General features: G+C 33.6%; 1 protein-coding gene across 1 annotated transcript in view; it reads left to right on the forward strand.

Annotated features, from left to right (window-relative positions):
* Positions 1-20,038, forward strand: part of TMEM26 (transmembrane protein 26) — a 47,954-nt gene that overhangs the window by 23,286 nt on the left and 4,630 nt on the right. Inside the window, exons 4-5 of the mRNA XM_011988314.1 lie at positions 1,569-1,789; positions 17,748-17,824. Of these exons, the coding sequence (XP_011843704.1) occupies positions 1,569-1,789; positions 17,748-17,824 (298 nt within the window). The remainder of the gene's footprint in view (positions 1-1,568; positions 1,790-17,747; positions 17,825-20,038) is intronic.

Consider the following 20,038-nt stretch of genomic DNA (forward strand, 5'->3'; position numbering starts at 1 on the left):
ATAAACCTACATGACATTGTTGTGGATGCCAATAAAAATGGCATTTTGTTTTTAATTTCAAATTTCACTTATTCTTTGCTGGTATATAGGAAAGAAATTGACTTTTCTATATTAATCTTATATTCAGAAATCCTAATATAATCACTTATTTTTTTTTTTTTTTTTTTTTTTTTGCCAGTTCTTTGGGATTTTCTACCTAAACAATTATGTCAACTGTGAACAGAGACAGTTTTATTTCTTTTATTTTATTTCTTCCCTATACGTTTTATTTTATTTTCTTGTCTTATTGAATTAGCTAGGGACTCCACCATATGTATTTTGTAGCTGTTTATTAATAAAATAGAGAAGATTTCTGGCCAAAACAGAATCCCTTTCTTTTTCTTTATAAGGCTGTTATGTGGCAAACTGACCATGACCTGTTTAAAAAGGAAAAGGCTCCTATCACTGAAACGTATTTTCAATAATGAGATGCACTATTAGTTCTGTGAGGTTTAGTGGAATGAACCTTGGGTTCTAATTCAAGCTCCAATCACAATTTATTTACATCAGTCTGGACAGATCACTTAGGTTCTCTCTCAGTTTTTCATCTGACAATCAAAATTAGTAATATTTACTAGTATGCTTTCTGTATAAATTAAATATGATGTATGTAAAGTTTCATAGTAGTGATATAAGAAAGAGTACAAATGGAAGATTATTCATTTTCATGTCTGGCTTCAATCAGGATAGCATTATGCTTCGTCTTTTATCCTCCCTTGTGCATTTGATATCAGCAAGTGATGGAGAGGGATAAATGAATTTTGCACGTTGGAATAATTATCCACTGGAGACCTAAGTCCTTGTAGGGGCAATAGTACACTTTGAGACTTATTTAGAAGGTAATTGGGCAAGAGTTGTCATCCAGAATACATTGGTGGGATGTAAATTTTTCTAGGTCTAAGAATAATGGCAGAGTAAAATTTGCTTTGGCTTATGGATTATTGAATAATATGTTATGTACTCAGAGTAAAAATAATTTTATAGTTATTCTCTTTCTTTACATTTAGGTAATTGATAAACATTATTACATTTTTATGTTTAGCTATAATAGAGTTTTAAAGCAAAAAAAAGGGAAGATTTGTACAATGCTAAAAATATTTCAAGATTAGTAAATTCAGATTTTAAAATCTATTAAAAATATAGGAAGTTTTTGTGCTATTAATATGGATTTTATAAAACTTTGCTATGTGTTATTTTTTGTTACACAGTGTAATAAAATGAGACATGATCTTTAAAACATTGTAAAATTGGTTCTTTAAATACCATATGGTACAATCCCACTTTTAAGTTTAAGGCTTAAATTACTTGCTAGTTATAGGCACCCCCATCTTAAGGACCACAGTAGCTCTTTATTTTTTCCAGAGTGTTCAGCTGAAAGGCATTTTACTTTCTTTAGCAAGTAAAGAATAACTCCTGAAAATGACTGTCTACAAAAGCAAACTCTTGATTGAAATCATGGTGAAGAAAATATTTCTTTCTCAGGTGGTGGCTCATAATCCTTCTCTCTGTATGACATTTCTGTTAAACAGGCCAAAGTATTTGTGAATAACTTACCTACAGTTTGTGAGAAAGTATGGACATTGGGACTCCATCAAACATTCCTGTTAATGCTAATAATTGGAAGATGGCTTTTACCCATTGGAGTCGGGATCACTCGAGATCAACTCTCTCAACTTCTTCTTATGTTTGTGGGGACAGCGGCTGACATACTGGAATTCACAAGTGAGACCCTAGAAGAACAAAATGTGAGGTGAGCATTCCTTGCAACAAAAACACCTTGTTTTCAGGGTCAAGACCATGCACCTGTCTCTTGGTTCTATGACTTGTATATCACATGAATTCGAATTTTTAGTATATTTTATATGCAATGTTAGGATCAGAGAATTTGCTGCTCTTTGCATATTAGAAACCAGCACAGTCTTTATGCTTTTTGACAAATACATAAAGGAGATTTCTGCTAGAGAAAGAGACACATAATATTCTCTGTGGGCGAGAACAGAAAGGCTCTGCATGTTTTCATGACTATAGGTTAGATAGAGTCATGGTTCTCTGAAAACCTAAAGTGGAATGACCATCCCTAACCCCTCTTTTCCACTCCTAAGTGTGAGAAGCATAGCCAATCATAAAAGCCTCTCCTAGAACACAGCACAGCTACAGTATAAGAGAGCACTGAGAGAAGACATGGAGACGTCTCTTCCTATTCATTTGGGGATTTGCATTCCCTGGTGTAAATGGAGAATGGGGCAGAGGTTTTATTTTACTAAATTTTATTTTTAGTCAGTTTTGTTCAAAGTGCCCAAAGGCTTTCTGGTATAGAGGCCTATAAATTAAAACTTATTGAGTTGGTACTTTTATTTTTGCCACAAGCAAATAAACTCAGAATCCATGATCACATCTGTTTACGGAACGACTTCCTTACCATTAGGGATTTAAGTCTCAATGCCTGAATATACTTTAAGCTTGGGTTGTTTTGCACTATGCCATAAAAATAAATTGGAATGAGGCTGGCTTTTAATGCTACAGTTTACTTTATGCTGTGCTTCTCAAACAACAAAACATAAAGCTCAACAAAATACACTAACTTACCAAGTAAATTTAATATCCCAATTATAGCACAAATTATATTTATAACCATGAGCTACCTTTACAAGATAATTTCCTGTTTCATTTATACTAATTTTTCTCATAACTTATTAAGTTGACATATTTTTTTTAAAAATCCAATCTAAATTGATTCATTATCGTCATAGTGTTGATTTTAGTTCTGTAGTTTTAATGTCTTACGTATGGTCAATGCTTTACATTGTAAAATGTATTTTCAAATAAAATACAATGTTGTTACAAGAAAAACTTCAAGAAATCATGACAGAGCATATAAAAGTGACAGGGACATCACAAAACAAACATAATTAACTCCACCTATGTAGAAATAAACATGTACATGCAAAACATTTAGGGAGATGGGAGAAAACATAGGGTAGTAAAAGAGGTAGTAAGGAGGGATATGTTTTGTGGGGCCAGTCATAAAATTATAAGAAATGCCTAACTCGGTTATCTTAATGGACTGTTGGTAGTCCCATCCAGAAGTGACACCAAGGAGCAATTTATAGATCTGTGTTTTCCAATAAAGGTTGAATATTAAATAATTTTGTGAATAAAAGTAGATTTGCCCAGCAAACCAAACAAAAAACCCAAATAAACAACAACAAAAAAACCCCACAAATCTTGAAAACCATAAGGGATTTTTTCGCTCACCCAGTACTGATTTGTTATCTAATGTGTCAAGCACTGAGCTAGGCAGAGATTGGGGAACAAATTGTGAGCAAGTATTAGTAGAAGGACACACAGGCCTATCTCAATTAAGACTATTTCAATTCAGCAAGAATTTAGGAGTACTTGATGTTTCAAGACACCATAAATACCCCCAATTTCTTCTATCACCTACAAATTACTCTGAATGCTTCATAAATATATATTTTTATCATTTTAAACTTGTATCATATCCTAGGAAAGCTGATGTTTAATGGAGCCCAATAAATTATGTCATAGTTTTTAATGGTTACAGTTTTTAAAATTTGTTTTCAATTTTCATTGTCTCAGTTTGAAGTCATTTTCATTTTTAATATTACCACATTGTGACGGTAGCCTTCTGTAATTCCCATTCAAGTCCTATGTGCCTCTATTACTCAAATATCCACTCTCCCAAAAACCCTCCCAAAGTGAAAGCCCAAGAAGAATATAAAATTTTTCTCTCTCCTAGAAATTAGCTTCCATGTTCTGATTTCTTGTTTTGGTTCTCACCTATACTGCAAGAATTGACACTGCAAATATCTATCTTTTCAAGGAAGAAGACCCTTAATCCTTTCCCACTGGGACATAAGCTTTCCCTTTTAGGCTCAAGAGGATAATCATGAAGAATAATCTTAATACATAAGTAAAAGATATGTATATCTAATAGAAGAAGGGATCACTTCATTGTAGTCTACTCAGCATTGCCTATTATTATGACATTTCACTTTTTCTAATGTTTTAATCCATACTTTGGGCTGATAGATTTAGGAGAAAGCCTACAATGATATCTACATCACAAAAATGTCTAAATCTCTTCCCCATTTTCTAGCTAATATGTCAAATTCTATTTTTTATTAAATAAATTTCCTTCCTTTGGCTCACATTAAAGTTCATCTACCTAAGTTTTATGCATTTACATAGATTTGTAAAGCTTCTGACTGCATTTTTTTCTTAACAGCTTTATGAAGTTATGCTTTAAATAATACAAATTTCAACTGTAATTCTAGGGTTTAATGATCTTTAGTAATTATAGATTTGTTTATCCATAACCACAATCCAGGTTTAGAACATTCCCATCACTCCCAAAAGATTCCTGTGGCTGTTTGCAGTCAATCTTCACTCTTAACAGGCAACCACTGATATACTTTATGTCTCTGTGGATTTCTCTTTCTTAGAAATTTCATGGAAATTGAATTATAAAATGTGTACTCTTTTATGTGTGACTTTTTTATGTAACATAATGTTTCTGGGATTTATCCATGTTGTTTCATGTTTAGCTCCTCTTTAGTTGCTAGTGTTCCATTAAACGCATATGCCACATTTTGTTTATTCATTCAGTAGTAGATGTACATGTGGATAACTTCCAGCTTTTTGATACTAAGAATGATGTTGCAAAGAGGATTCACTGACAGTCTTTTGCCTGGCTATGTTTTCATTTCTCTTTGGTAGACACCTAAGAGTGGAATGGCTGGTTATATGCTAAGTATAGCTTTAATTTTTTAATAATCTGCTGAGATGTTTCTAAAGTGGCTGTATTAATTTATATTCCCACCCGCAATGTATGAGGATTCCATTTTCTCTACATCCTTATCAACAATTGTTTTCCCCCCAGTCTTTTTTATTATACCCTTCTGATGGATGTAGAGTGGTATCTCACCAGGACATTAATTTGCAGTTCTTTAACAACTAATGTTGCTGAGCATCTTTTCATTGGAATATTAGCTATTCATACCTCTTCTTTGGTGATGTGTCTGTATATTTTTCTTCATTTTTTATTGGATTGCCTTTTTATTATTGAGTTGTAAAAATTCTTTATATATCCTTGATACAAGTCCTTTATCAAATGTCTAAATATAAATATTTCTTCCCTGTGTTCAGCTTGTCTTTAAATTTTTTAATGTTATCTTTTGAAAAACACATTTTTAAAATTTTAAAGAAGTTCAAATCTATCAATATTTTCTTTCACATTTTTGGTGTCATATCTAGGAACTATTTTCCCAACCCTAAATGAGAAATATAATTTCTTTTGTTTTCTTATTGATATGGTTTGGCTGTGTCCCCACCCAAATCTCATCTTGAATTGTAACTCCCACAATTCCCAGGTGTCATGGGAGGAACCCGGTGGGAGGTGATTGAATTATGGAAACAGGTCTTTCCTGCACTGTTCTTGTGATAGTAAATGAGTCTCACAAGATCTGATGGTTTAAAAGTGGGAGTTTCCCTGCACAAGCTCTCTTTGCCTGCTGTCAGCCACTAAGATGTGACTTGCTCCTTCTTGCCTTCCCCCATGACTGTGAGGGCTCCCCAGTCATGTGGAACTGTAAGTCCATTAAACTCTTTTTCCTGTACAAATTACCCAGTGCCGGGTATGTCTTTATCAGCAGCATGAAAATGGACTCGTACACTTATGGAATGTTTTAGTTCTTACATTTGTTTCTATTATCTGTTTTTACATAATTTTTGTGTACAGTGGGAGGTAAGGTTCCAAGTTTATTTTTTATTTTTGGCACTGCCCCATTCCAGCTGGGACTAATTTTCCCAGTACCATTTGTTGAAAGGATTCTTTCTTTATTATATTGCCTTAGCATCGTTGTCAAAAAATCAATGGATCACAGATGTAAAGCTTTTTCTCTGGACTTTCTGTTGTGTTCCATTGTTTTATATATTTGTCATTATACCAATACCACACTATCATGATTATATAGCTATAGTGAGTTTTGAAATTGAATATTGTAAGTCTTCCAGAATTGTTCTTTTAAAATTTGTTTTAGCTGTTGTAGGTGCTTTACATTTTTATATAATTGTTAAAATTCTCCTTTCAAGTTGTAGAAAGGGTAAAAAAATTAAAAAAAAACTTACTATGCTCTTGGTAGAGAATGAATTGAATCTAAAGATCAATTTGGGAAGAATTGTCATCTTAACAATATTAAATTTTCCAATCTGTGAACACAAAATATCTCATCCTTTGTTTAGATATTCCTTAATTTCTCTCAGCAATGTTTTGTAATTTTCAGTGTGCAAGGCTTGTATTGCTTTTCTTAACTATTTCCTAAGTTTTTATTCTTTTTGATGCTCTTACTAGTGGAATTATTTTTTTAATTTTATTTTCACATTTTTCATTGCTATAATAGAAACACAGTTTACTTTATATGATGATCTACTACCACAGCCATGCTCAACTTGCTAATTAGTTTTATCCCTTAAGTTTTCTCCTTACAAGATCATGCTGCTTGTGAACAGACTGTTTTGATTCTTTCTAATCCGTATGCCTTTAATTTATTTTTCTTGCCTTATTGCACTAAGAAAAACTTCTTTCAATGTCAAATAGAAGTAGTAAGAGTAGACATTTCAATCTCAAAAGATAAGCATTCTGTCTTGCTATATTAAAGATGATATTAGTTGTGGGTTTTGTATAGATGCCCTTTACCAGTTTGAAGAAATTTCCTTTTATTTCTAGATTATTAGGAATTATTTTTTGGTGTGTGTTAAATTTTGTTAAATACTTTTCCTGCTTTTATTAAGATAATTAAGTGTTGGTTGTCTTTTATTCTATTAAAACAATATATTACACTAATTAATTTTCAGATGTTAAACCAACTTTGACATTTTTTCTCTTTTGATACAGGGTCTTGCCCTTTAGCCCAGGCCCAGGTACCACCCAGTGTGGTCACCACTGCATTGACCTCCTGGGCTCAAGTGATCTTCCTAGCTCAGCCTCCCAAGTAGCTGGGACCACAGGCACATGCCACACCTGGCTAATTTATTTTATGTTTTGTAGAGATAGGATCTCCGTATGTTTCCCAGTCTGCTTTTGAACGCCTGGTCTCAGTACCCCCGCCTAAGCCTCTCAAAGTGCTAGGATTATAGGTGTGAGCCACTGTGCCCAGTCTGTAATACTTTTTACATGTTATTGGATTCAGTTTGCTAACATTTGCTTATGAGTCATATTGATCTATAGTATTCTTTTCTAATGATATCTTTTTCTGTCTTTGGTAATGCTGACTTCATCAAATACCTCAAGAAGTATTCCTTCTTTATTTTCTGAAAGATATTACATAGGTTTGGTCTTATTTCTTCTTTAAATATTTTATAGAATTCACCTAGGGAGCCACCTGGACCAAGGTTATTTTGTGGGAAGATTTTTTAAATTATAAATTTAATATCATTACTTTATATAGGTCTATTTAGATATTCTATTTCCTCTTAAATCAGTTTTGGTTACATTTTCCTTTCTAGGAATTTTTCTATTTTGTCTAAGTTGTAGATTTTTGTCATAAGATTGTCCATAATATCTACTATATATGTGTTAATTTCTGTGGACTGAGTTGCGGTACCCTCCTTTTTCATTCTTGAGTTTAGCAATTTCTGCCTTCTCTCTTACTTTTTTAGGGGGTGAGGGGAGGGGCTGATGTTTACTTTTTTGGTTTGATCAGGTTTATTGATTTTGTTGATATTTAAACATAACCAGCCTTTGGTTTTATTGATTTTCTCTATTATTATTCTGTTTTCCACCTCATGGGTTTCTGTTCTGATGTTTAATTTTTCCTTCCTTATGCTTGCTTTGGATTTAATTTGCTCTTCTTTTTTTTTCTAATTTCTTCAGATGGAAACTTTGATTACTGACCTTTCATATTTTCTACTATATTTGAGACCTTTAATCTTTTCTACTATAGACATTTAAAGTATGAATTTTCCTGTAAGCACTGCTTTGCCAGCTCCCCATAAATTTGATATGTCTTTTTTTGTTGCTTAGTGCAGTTCAAAATATTTTCCAATTTATTCTGGCATTCTTTTTATATGGGTTGTTTAGAAGTTGGCTGTTTAACTTCTAAATATATGGGGATCCCTTAGACTTTTTGTTGTTGTTGTTGTTTTCTGCTTTAATTCTACTTTCATCTGAGGATCTAGTTTAAATTGTTTCAGTATTTTTAAATTTATGGAGACTTACTTTATGGTCTATTATATGGCCTATCTGGAGATCCATGTGTACTTGAGAAGAATGTGTCTTTACTTGGTGTTGGGTGGAGTGTTCTATAAAATGTTAGTTACATCACCTTGGTTGATAGCGTTGTTCAAGTCTTCTGCATCCTTACTGATTTTGTGTCTAGTTGTTCTATTGATTCCTGAAAGTAGAACACTGAAATCTTTCATTCTAATTGTTGGAATGTCTGTTTCTCTTTCAAATACTGTCAGTTTTTGCTTAATATATTTTGGGGCTGTGTATGTAGGTGTGCAAAATTGAATTGTTAATATCTTTCCAATGTAGTAACATTTTGTCATGAATGATCAGTTTTTCTTTAGTAATATTTCTTTTCTGAAAGTCAATTTTGTCTCCTACAAATATAGGCACTCCAGCTTTCTTATGTTGGCATAGGGATATCTTTTCTTATTCTTTTACTTTCAAATTATATGTATATATGTATCTACATTCTGTCCCTTATAAACAGCTTACAGTTGGATCCTGCATTTTCCTCCCCAGTTGAGTACAGTTTTTGTCTTTTGATTTAAGTTTACATTAGTTTACTAGGGCTATTATAGTAAAATACCACAAATATGGTGGCTTAAAACAACAGAAATTTCTTCTCTCACAGTTCCAGATGCTAGGAATCCAAAATCAAGGTGCTGGTTCCTATTGGAGGCTCTGAAGAAGAATCTGCTTCATGTTTCTCTCCTAGTTTCCGGTGGCTGCTAGCAACTCTTGGTGTCCTGTTGTTTGTTGATATATCACTCCAATTTCTCCCTCTTTCTTCACATGGCATTCACCCCAGTGTGTCTGTCTGTGTCTCCAAATTTTCCTTTTTTTATAAAGACACTAGTCATTGGATTAGGGCCTACCCTAATCCATATGACCTCATCTTAACTTGATTACGTCTGCAAAGACCCTATTTCTAAACAAGGTCACAGTCTGAGACTCGGGTAGACATGGAATTTTAAGGGACACTATTGAAGCTGGTACACTGTGTTTAGACCATTAATATTTAATGTAATTATCGATATGATTAGATTTATAGCTGCCATTTTACTATTTGTTTTTCTTCTATGTCTCACATCCTTTTTATTTCTGTGTTACTCCTTTACTGTTTTGTTTTTCTGGTGGGGGTGGTTATACGAGCATTTTTAAGTCAATGATGTTAATTTCTGTATACATTTTTTGAATTATTTTATTAGTAGATGCTCTAGGGATTAAAATATACATTTAAAAATTTTACACTCTATTATAGGGTAAAATTAACTTAATTCTGATAAAGCCTAACAATATGGCTCCATTTGGTCATAGCACTGTTGCCCCACTTGCTCCATTACTGATAACTCTGTTTCCTCCTCTTCCTTTTTGGTATTGTTTTTATAAATATATTATATCTTTGTATGTTATAAATCGAATAATCCAGTGTTATAATTAGTGTTCTATATAATCTTTTAATGTTTTAAAAAGATATTAGAAAATGTCTCTATAACTGTATATTTATATGTTACTTTTAATTTCCCATACATTTATCATTTTCATGCACTTCATTTCTCCATGTGTATTTCAGTTACTATGTGGTGTAATTTCCTTTCAACCTGAAAGACTTTATTTAGTGTTTCTCCTAAGGCAAATCTGTAGTAAAAAATACTCCAAGTTTTTTTTTTTAATCTGAAAATGTTCTTATTTTGCCTTCATGTTTAAAGGATAGTTTTGCTATATAAAGAATTATTGGTTGACAGGGTTTTCATATATATATAATTTGAGGAAAAACATAGTTTACGGGTGTAAGAAGATCAACAAAACCATATAATAAGTAAAAACAAAGATCCACCATTTTACATATATACACATATATATAATTTCACTGTCTACTGGCCTTCATTGTTTCTGATCAGTGTTAGCCATTATAGTTGACCTTCAAACAACATGAGTATGAACTGTGTGGGTCAATTTATATGCAGATTTTTAAAAAATAAAACTTACATTGGGTGTGCCTGCCTCTCTGGCCTCTCCTTTCACCTCCTCCACCTCCTCCACCTCCTCCACCTCTTCCACCCCAGAGATAGCCAGACCAGCCAGCCTCTCTTCTTCTTCCTCCTTCTCAGCCAACTCAATGTGAAGATAATGAGGATGCAGAGCTTTATGATGTTTCAGTTCTACTAATGAATAGTAAATACATTTCCTCTTCCTTATGATTTTCTAAATAACATTTTCTTTTCTGTAGCTTACTTTATTATAAAAATATAGTGTGTAATACATGTAACATATAAAATATGTGTTAATTGACTGTTTATGTTATTGATATTACTTCCAGTCAGCAGTATGCTATTAGTAGTTAAGTTTTGGAAAAGTCAAAATTATACACAGATTTTCAACTGTGTGTGGGGAGGTCAGTTCTCCTAACTAACCCCCACTTTGCTCGAAGGTCAACTGTACTTACTTGTTGTTACTCTGTACATCATGACTCAATTTTCTCTTGATGTTTTCTTTTCCTCTTTCGCTTTTTATAGTTTGAGATATGTCTAAGTGTGGATATTTGCTTCTACTTATTCTAGGGCTTTATTGATCTTCTTATACCTGTAATTATGTTTTTCCTCAAGATTTTCAGCCACTATTTCTCTAAATATTTTCTCCTCTCTTTTATATCTTTCTTCTTCTGGGTTTCCTATTAAAAATATATATGACTGACTGTGTTCCACAGGTCTCTGAAGCTCTGCTGTTTTTTCTTCAATCTTTTTTCACTCTGTGTCTTTCAGATTAGATAATTTTTATTGATCTATCTTCTAGGTCACTGATTCTTTTTTTCTGCCATCTCAAATCCAGATGTAGAGTCCAATTGTAGAGGTTATTGAAATTTTCACTTTAGTTTGCATATTTTCAATTCTAGAGTTTCTATTTAATCATTTTCATAGTTTCTGTATCTTTATTTACTCACTTGTTGAGTCATTGCCATGAGACTTTTCTTTAACCAATCAAACTTAGTTTTCTTTCATTCTTTGAACATATTTATAATAGTTGCTTTGAAATATTTTTCTGCTAACTCCAATGTCTGGACCTCAGTACAGACAGTTTCTACTGTTGTGTTTTCCCTCTTAATTGTAAGTTAGATGTTTCTGGATTTTTTTCTTTTATTTATCACATACTTCCTTTGTTGAGAACTGGGCATTTTGGATAATATATTCTAACAATATGTTATCTTCAGGCTCCCCACCACTGCCACCAGCTGAGGCTTCTCATTTTGTTGCATCTGTTTTCTTAATTGGAGGAATGTATCTCTCCTTGGATTGTAGTCACTGATGTCTCAGATTTTTAAAAAATACCTAGTTTTATTTTTAGTTCGACATCTCAGTGGTCACACCTATAGCTACGTTTTTGGTCAGTCAATAACTTGGGCAGATTGGAATCAAATACTGTGAGCCCTTATGACTTCCATTCTTTGATGATCTGTGCATGGAGCAGATAGCACATTTACAGTTCAAGATGTTTTCATGTCTGCCTCAGCTTTTGATGCCCACTGGGCCCTCTTTGGCCTCCCCTGAACACGCCTGCAGTTTTTCAGTCAGCCAGGCCTACAGGAGTACTCATCTAGCCCTTCTATAGCTCTCATTTTAAGAATCTCTCTATTAAATTTAAAGTTAGTTCATTACACTCCAAATGGGATTGCAGTCTCAAAGTAACACGCTACATATTTTTAAAATATTTCCAATCAAATTTGTTACTTCTATTGACCACACCACTGAGTGTGAGATTTCATACTCCACTCCAAAGCCGTCACTGGTAAAATTACCACTTTAACTGGTCAATATGGTGTTAGCATTCCCACAACTTGAATTAACTTAGATTCTTTTTTTCTGATTATAAGTCCCTAATTTATCTTTTCATACAGCATTTACGTTAAGAAACTTGATATCATAAATTCTGTTTCTGCCTCTTTGAAATGTAAATTTCCCAGCCTCTTGCCGGTTTGCAAACCAACAATATCTTTCTCAAGGACCTGGGAGCCATCTATTTAAAATGCAGTCTTAAAGAAAGATGGAGCCCCTATCTCCCAGCCTCTGTGAGAGTGTAGGATCCTAACTTTGAAAAGTGCCAATTACCAAACACAAGTGGCCTAATCAAATTGACCAACCTCCATCCTAACACTCTCCAGTACTTTTCCAGTAGGTCACCCCAGTTCTTGAAAACTCTCCTACTTTTTGTTTTAGCAGAGTTGAGTTTAATCTTTCTCTTGTATTTCAATAGTCTTGAATAAATTCTTCCTCATCTGTTTAACTTCATTCAGTACAGTTAAAAAAAAAAAAATTAGCCAAGCTGGGGATAGGGGAATGAGTATCTGTGGGTAAGAATCCTTCAGATTCTCACTGTTCTTACCTGAAGCTTGGTCAACTTTTCATGAATAAATGTTACTTAATTTGTTGTTTGACTTTGGTTGATTTTCAGAGCCCTGATGGTTGTTTTTTGACAATTTTTTAATATTATACATGTTTGTTGGGGAAATTATTTGCTGACCTTTTCATTTCACTACAGCCACCTTCCAACATTTTCACAAGTCAGAATTTCAACATCATTGCCACGGAGAGTTCCCTGGCCATTTACACCTTTGGAGATCACTTTGTGCAGTCTTTTTTTCCCCCCCAACACATTAATAAATCATGTATTAAAAAGAATTCTATTCTCACAGCATTACTAACATTTCCCTGTGAATACTTGACCATACAAAGGAGACTCTTCTTATGTTTACATTGTGTTTTACTTTTATTTCGCAGAGTTGAGGCTAATCTGTCTTTCACCTGGAAGAAATGGTGAAATATTTCTTCTAGGATAGGTTAATACTTCATTTTTTCCTTCCTTTCTATCATTTTTTCCTTTTCTGATTGTATCTGTCATTTTCTTTAAAAAAAAAAAAAAACTAGATGAATTCTATCTGCTGATTGTCTCTTTTCTACAGGAATATTTACACTTCCAAAAAGAAATAGCCCCTGCAAAGGACATGAACTCATCCTTTTTTATGGCTGCATAGTATTCCATGGTGTATATGTGCCACATTTTCTTCATCCAGTCTGTCATTGATGGACATTTGGGTTGGTTCCAAGTCTTTGCTATTGTGAATAGTGCTGCAATAAACATACATGTGCACGTGTCTTTATAGCAGCATGATTTATAATCCTTTGGGTATATCTCCAGTAATGGGATGGCTGGGTCAAATGGTATTTCTAGTTCTAGATCCTTGAGGAATTGCCACACTGTCTTCCACAATGGTTGAACTAGTTTACAGTCAGCTGGAAACCATCATTCTCAGCAAACTATTGCAAGAACAGAAAACCAAACACCGCATGTTCTCACTCATAGGTGGGAATTGAACAATGAGAACACTTGGACACAGGAAGGAGAACATCATACACTGGGGCCTGTCATGGGGTGGGGGGAGGGAGGAGGGATAGCATTAGGAGATATACCTAATGTAAATGATGAGTTAATGGGTGCAGCACACCAACGTGGCACATGTATGCATATGTAACTAACCTGCACATTGTGCACATGTACCCTAGAACTTAAAGTATAATAAAATTTTTTTTAGAAAAAGAAATAGCTAAGCAAATTGGCAAAATATGACTTTTTATTTTTATTTTTAACCACCAGATTGGGTGTGCTGACACACCAAATGCCAGTCTTTTATCTTACTAGTTTTTCAAATAGAAAAGTGATACTAATGTTAATAATTAAACTTCCCAAGTTTTTTTGTCTCTCTCTGAATCAAGTTCATTGTCTCCTTACGTGCTTCTCAGTTGACATTTGTGAAGGCAGATTATACACATGGGACAGTGGTGAATAAATCCACCCAAAATTCCTTTGCAGATCTTGAGTGTTTGCCATTAATCTCCATGATTTATTTACATTCTAACATTTAACCTTCCTGAGAATTTTTACTGTCTGATCTAATAATTCATATTTGCCTGCTTTAAAAATTTTCTGACCTACTTTTCCAAAATTGTGTTTGATAATTTTACTAGTATGTTTTTCAACACCCACATTCTTCCATATTTTGTGTGTGCATAGATAATATATACCTATGCAAAAATGTGCATTCATTATTGCATGGTTAAAGTTGAATTTATGTAGGGCTAGGGTTAGTATATCATTTGTCCCTATTTTGTAGGATGATGAATAATATACAAAGATTTTAAGAAGCATACTGACATACTAGTAAAATTACTACTGCTACAATTATGTAATGTTTATTTATCACTTGTTGTGTGCTAAGAAGTCTTAAATGCTTTAATTCAGTAAGTTATTTTGCATTTACCTTCACACTATGATGTAAATATTCTTATTATCACCATTTTATAAGCAAAAACATGTCAGGAGAGGCAAATAAAGTCTCAAGATAACATGAAACCAAAAATAACTAATTTGTAGTGATCTACCATAATAGCTTGTGTCACATGCTGTTCTAAGAGCTTTATATGTTTAACATGCTTAAATAATATACTGAATAAAATTATTATATAATCCAATTATTATTATTGTCTTCCTCATAATGTAAATGGGTAAACTAAAGCATACAGATGTTAAACTAGTTACTCATATTCATATAACTAGTAACTGATCAATCTGGAATTAGAGTCTCACATCCTATTTCTTTAATGAGAGTTGGAGTTGGTGTTAGAACTCTGGTCACTTGGCACCACAGCCCCCTGCTTTGCCACTGCTTTCTACTGCCTTGCAGGCAAATTGCACATAGTTTTTGGAAGAATTATTGAAGTTTGGGATTAGATGAAACTTCAAAAGATGTTGTGAAAAATTTCGTTTGCATCTGTTGAAAAAACCTCGCCAAAATATCCTCAACAACTTTTTCTGCAAGCTCTGTTGAAAAATTACACTAATAGAAGAAATACTAACCCCAAGTGGCAACTTGTTCTATTTTGAGGTAATATTATTAGAAACTACTTTCCTCTGTTAGAATGAAATTTGAATTCTCACAGTTGCAACTGAAATCCTTTGAGCCTGAATTGGCCATCTCAAGTCAAAAGAAATGTTTCATTCCTTTTCCACATTATAGTCCTTAAACATAGGAAATAAAACTTCTAAGGAATTTTCTCTAGTTTTCAGTTTCTTGAACTATCTCACATAGATCATGACTCTGAATTCTTTACCATTCTGGTACTTCCCCTTTGGTACAAGAAACTTTATAAATGTTTCTTCTAATACATTAAACACCACACATAATATTTCAGGTATGTTCTGAACATTGTAGAATAGAGCAGAGCTAAAAGTTTCCATTTCATTCATGGAAATAATATAATGTAATGATCAAAGGAGTAAATGCTGAAATCAGCTGTCTAGTTTTGATTTCTGCTCTCAACATTCATAACTACATTATTTTGGACACATTTCCTCAACTCTCTTTTACCTCCTTGATAAAATAACAAGATAACAATTGTGTCTACTTTGTTGAGCTGGTATGAGAATTAAGTATGAACATAGAGTTAAGCATTTAGAAAACTGCCTGGCATGGATGTCTGAAATCAGAAACTGTCCATAATATTATTTAAAAATTCAGGCACTTATTGAAGATCTGTTGTGTATAGACATTGACCGTGTAAAGAGAGAAAAGTTATAGTCTGCATTCCCAAGGCATTTCCACTTAAAATTTTAGGCTTTATATTTCTTGTGAAGCAACCTATGAGTTTATTTGATTTTGGTAAATCATAAATCATGTCATACTGTGGACTCATAATTAGATAATAGTAAGGGAAAATCTTTGAGCCCTGTTTTATGGCTACTGCTGTGAAATGCTATCTCTTCTTTCCAATTCTATTCTAATCTAGGTCATCTAGTTACCTCTTTTGGAATCCTGATTGTGTCTTCCAGGGTACTGGTTTTCTATCCACGCTCCATGCCATATGTGCATATGAGAAGCCTTCCATCAATGTCAACCAAGTCATGATAAAATGTGAAGTAGAAAAGAATCAAAAGCACAGCCTTCAGCAACCCATTGGAGAGTCCCCCTGTGGGGAGCCATTTACACAGGAATCTACCTAACAGTATTCACACCTGGAATATTTGTTAATTTTGTTAATGAGAACACTATGGGAGACTTTTTCAGAAGCCTTGTTTTAATCTGAATGTCTGTCATCGATTTACATAACATTACCTGCTTGGTAATCCTAACTATATTTTTTTCAAAGGAAGAACTAAGTTTAGTTGAGTGCAATTTTTCTCAGAGAACCTGTGCTGATGCTTCGTAATAACTGTCTTCTTCTAAAAGGGCTCTCAGAAATCTTTCAAAGAATCATCTATATAATCTAACCAGAGATTAATAGTAAATGTGCCTTTTGTACTTTTAGACATATTTCTGTTTCATTTTGAAAGTTGAGACTTTATTTTTTTATCATCAACCTTGTCTCCACCATTAACTGCCAAGACAGATAATGATGGTTTAGAAATCTCATTTACAAATTCTCTCAGAGTTTTGAGATTTAATTTTGCATTTAATGCCTCTACACTTGAAGCATTTAAAGATATCCCTTACAATCACCTCATTTCTTTTGGTTTCAATTACTCATCTTTAATGCTTTTCAGACCTCTTCAATCTGAAAATCTCTTTTGACAGAAGATGGAAACAAAATCTATTATTATGCCACCAAGCTCAAATTGATGACTTCCTTTCTATCTTTGCTAAAAATAAATGTGACCCTTTTTAATATCCTTTGCATTTCTGTAACCTCTATTCTTTCTGATTTTAGCCTTCATGACCATTTTCCTAGGTCTAAGACATTTCTATATTTGTCTGAATATAGACCCTTCTTTAGTGCATTTAACCATTCCTTCCACAAATATATGTTGTATCCATCAAGCCCTGTTCTAGGCACTAAGGATACAGTGGTGAATGAAACAGGCTTATTACTTGCCTTACGTCCTCCTATCTGGTATAAATCTTTGTTTATTGGATTTATCTCCTTACCTTTTTCCTGTCTAATGACAATTTTCTTTCAATGTTGAGCTTTTAGTGTTTAAGCATCATTTAGCTCTTTTGAAATGTCTTTTCAATTAGATCCCTGGTTTCTTAGAATAATTATTAATTCCCCTGCTGACATTCCTTGAAATCAGTCATTTGAATATCCATGTCAATATCTATATTTTCCTCCCTATCATTTCTCTCCCATAATATTTCCATAATTTTATAAAACTAAAGACAGCAATATGGGACCAAAGGTTTTGTCATAATTCATGCATATGTTGGGTTTTAAGTCTCAGATTACTTTTCACTTCTTCATTATTCCATTATTATCAGGTAAGGATTTTTTTCCTTGATATATTAAATCACCAAGATATTTTGGCCACAAGAGGTTTATTAGGAATATACTAAAAACATGGGCTGAGAAGATTTTTCTCTTCTGCGTGTGATCATACTTTTTATTACAAATTTAAAATTTTGTCTGTATTCTAGGAATAGCCCTGCACTAGTCTATGCCATCCTTGTTATATGGACTTGGAGCATGCTGCAGTTTCCACTTGACCTGGCAGGTAAGTATCCTGATGTTTGTGCAAAAAACCAGAAAATTACACCTCTTGATTATCAATTATACTAAAACTAAGAAGGCAAGTGAAAGGATTATCATGTCTATATCCCAGTGTTAGTTCTAGTTCAGCTTAGAAGGAAAGTAGATTGAAACTTAGTAAGCCAAGAAGAGTGGATCCACTGTGGTACATGGTAAGCTTAAGATAGCAGAGCAGATAATTGCACAGCATTATATTTACTTCAAACAACAGTTCCATCAGTTATGATTTATAAGACCTCCTGCAAACCAGGTGATACCTCTGTGTCTCAGCTTTCTTTCATCCATGAAATAGGGATGATAATCATAGTCACTAGGATTGAAGATTCTTGTCATGACTCAGTAATATACACTTTGCTTAGCAAGTTGCTGCCATAAATGTTTTATCTCTTATTATTTATAAGAAGTAATTTTCATTCTTTTTCCAGACCCATGTATTAGAACTTCAGAAGGCATAGGAGCAGTTAAAATTGTCCTCATTGGTGGTCCTTGGAATCCCATTGGTCTTATTTTAATAAAAAGATAAATCCCTAAGATTTTGCAAGAAGTAATCTGTTTCCCAGGCATTTCATACTAGCAATAATCTAGGGCTTCATTGTCCAACAGGGGAACACCAACCACACATGGCTCTTTAAACTGAAATTAATTAAAAATGTAAAACATTAAAAGTCCAATTCCTCAGTCATACTAGCCACATTTCAACTGCGCAGTTGCCACAAATGGCTACCATATTGGACAGCAGTAATATGGGACACTTCTACCATCACAGAAAGTTCAATTGAGCATTGTTGATCTGGAGTCATCTGAAAACTTCTTGGAACCCTAGAATTTTGATTTGAGAATTCTCCTGGATGTCACTTTACTCCAAAGAAATTCTAGAAATTAATAATTACATTTTCCTTAGCCCAACTTGTTTATTTATGACACCTTACTTGCTGGCCTCAGGATTAGAATTAATCCTTAGGACAGGGATATTTAACTTTTTTCTCCTTTTTTGGTTCACTTTTGTAGACTCAGAGGTCTGAGGCCATTTTAAACATATCATCCACTTGTTGAAATTATTAACAATTTGAAATAGATGGGAAAACTTGCTGTAGCTTTTAAGGAATACCAAAAATGGAATCGCTTATTAATAATTACAAACAAATCTATGCTAATAACACACACACACACACACACACACACACACACAGATTTTTGTCATAATGAGCCCTGAAAGGTATGGTCTGGACTCATTGGTCCAGTTGGTATCCACTTATAGAATATTAGGTGCCATCACATTAGATATTGAGTTAATACCTTTAGAAGGTCCTTTGGGAGCCATTTCCTGGCCCTCATTTCTTAGGAAAGGCTACCATTGATATAACCTTGGTTTCTCTTTTGTCTTTCACCCTGCCAATCCTCACCCTCCCATATCTTGTGGTTTGTTGCCTTGCTAAGAAAATTTGTATTTAAGAAAGACATTTTGTAAACTTTCAGGGGTGATAATGTTATGCAGCTGTTTGAAAAACAAAGACCAAATGTTACTTCTGACTAAATCATTATTGTATTTTCCAACAAATAGTACATTATGTTTATCCATATCAAAGCAGCTTCATAATATTTGCAGGCTCCAGTAGACGATGGCATTCTTTGTTTGAAAACTCCAAATGGAAGGCTTCATTATTATAAAAGGATTATTTTCTGCCCTTGACCCTGAATTAAATTTACATTTGAGAAATTAAGACAAAAGGTTCTTCTGTTGATTGGACCTCCTTTTGTTTAACTGGAAAATCAGTAATTATATCCAGTCTTTCTTGTAAACTGTGAAACAAAGCACAAGGAATTAGGACAAAATAAAATAACAATGGCATTTATTCAGGTTTTTTTCCTCCATCATTTGAAAAATATGTTTAATATGAATTAAGTTTGAATTTGAATATAAGCACTTGAATTTTCACAGCACAGTTTGCACACATGCTTGAGTGTGTAAACCAACAAACAGGTAGATCCTAAAAAGAGTATATAGAATGATCAGAGCCACGTACACTTTGCTCCGTTTCTCAAGCTTATCGATCAAGCAAATCATTCGTGATCCTAACGGGAAGATCACGTGGACAGGGAAAAAGTGGACAGGAGGCAGGGCTGTTATTCTAATGGAAACAAAATGAGCCAATGAATAGGGACCCCTCTCCTCACTGAT

Source organism: Mandrillus leucophaeus, unplaced genomic scaffold (assembly GCF_000951045.1).
Source record: "Mandrillus leucophaeus isolate KB7577 unplaced genomic scaffold, Mleu.le_1.0 Scaffold327, whole genome shotgun sequence".
NCBI lineage: Eukaryota > Metazoa > Chordata > Mammalia > Primates > Cercopithecidae > Mandrillus > Mandrillus leucophaeus.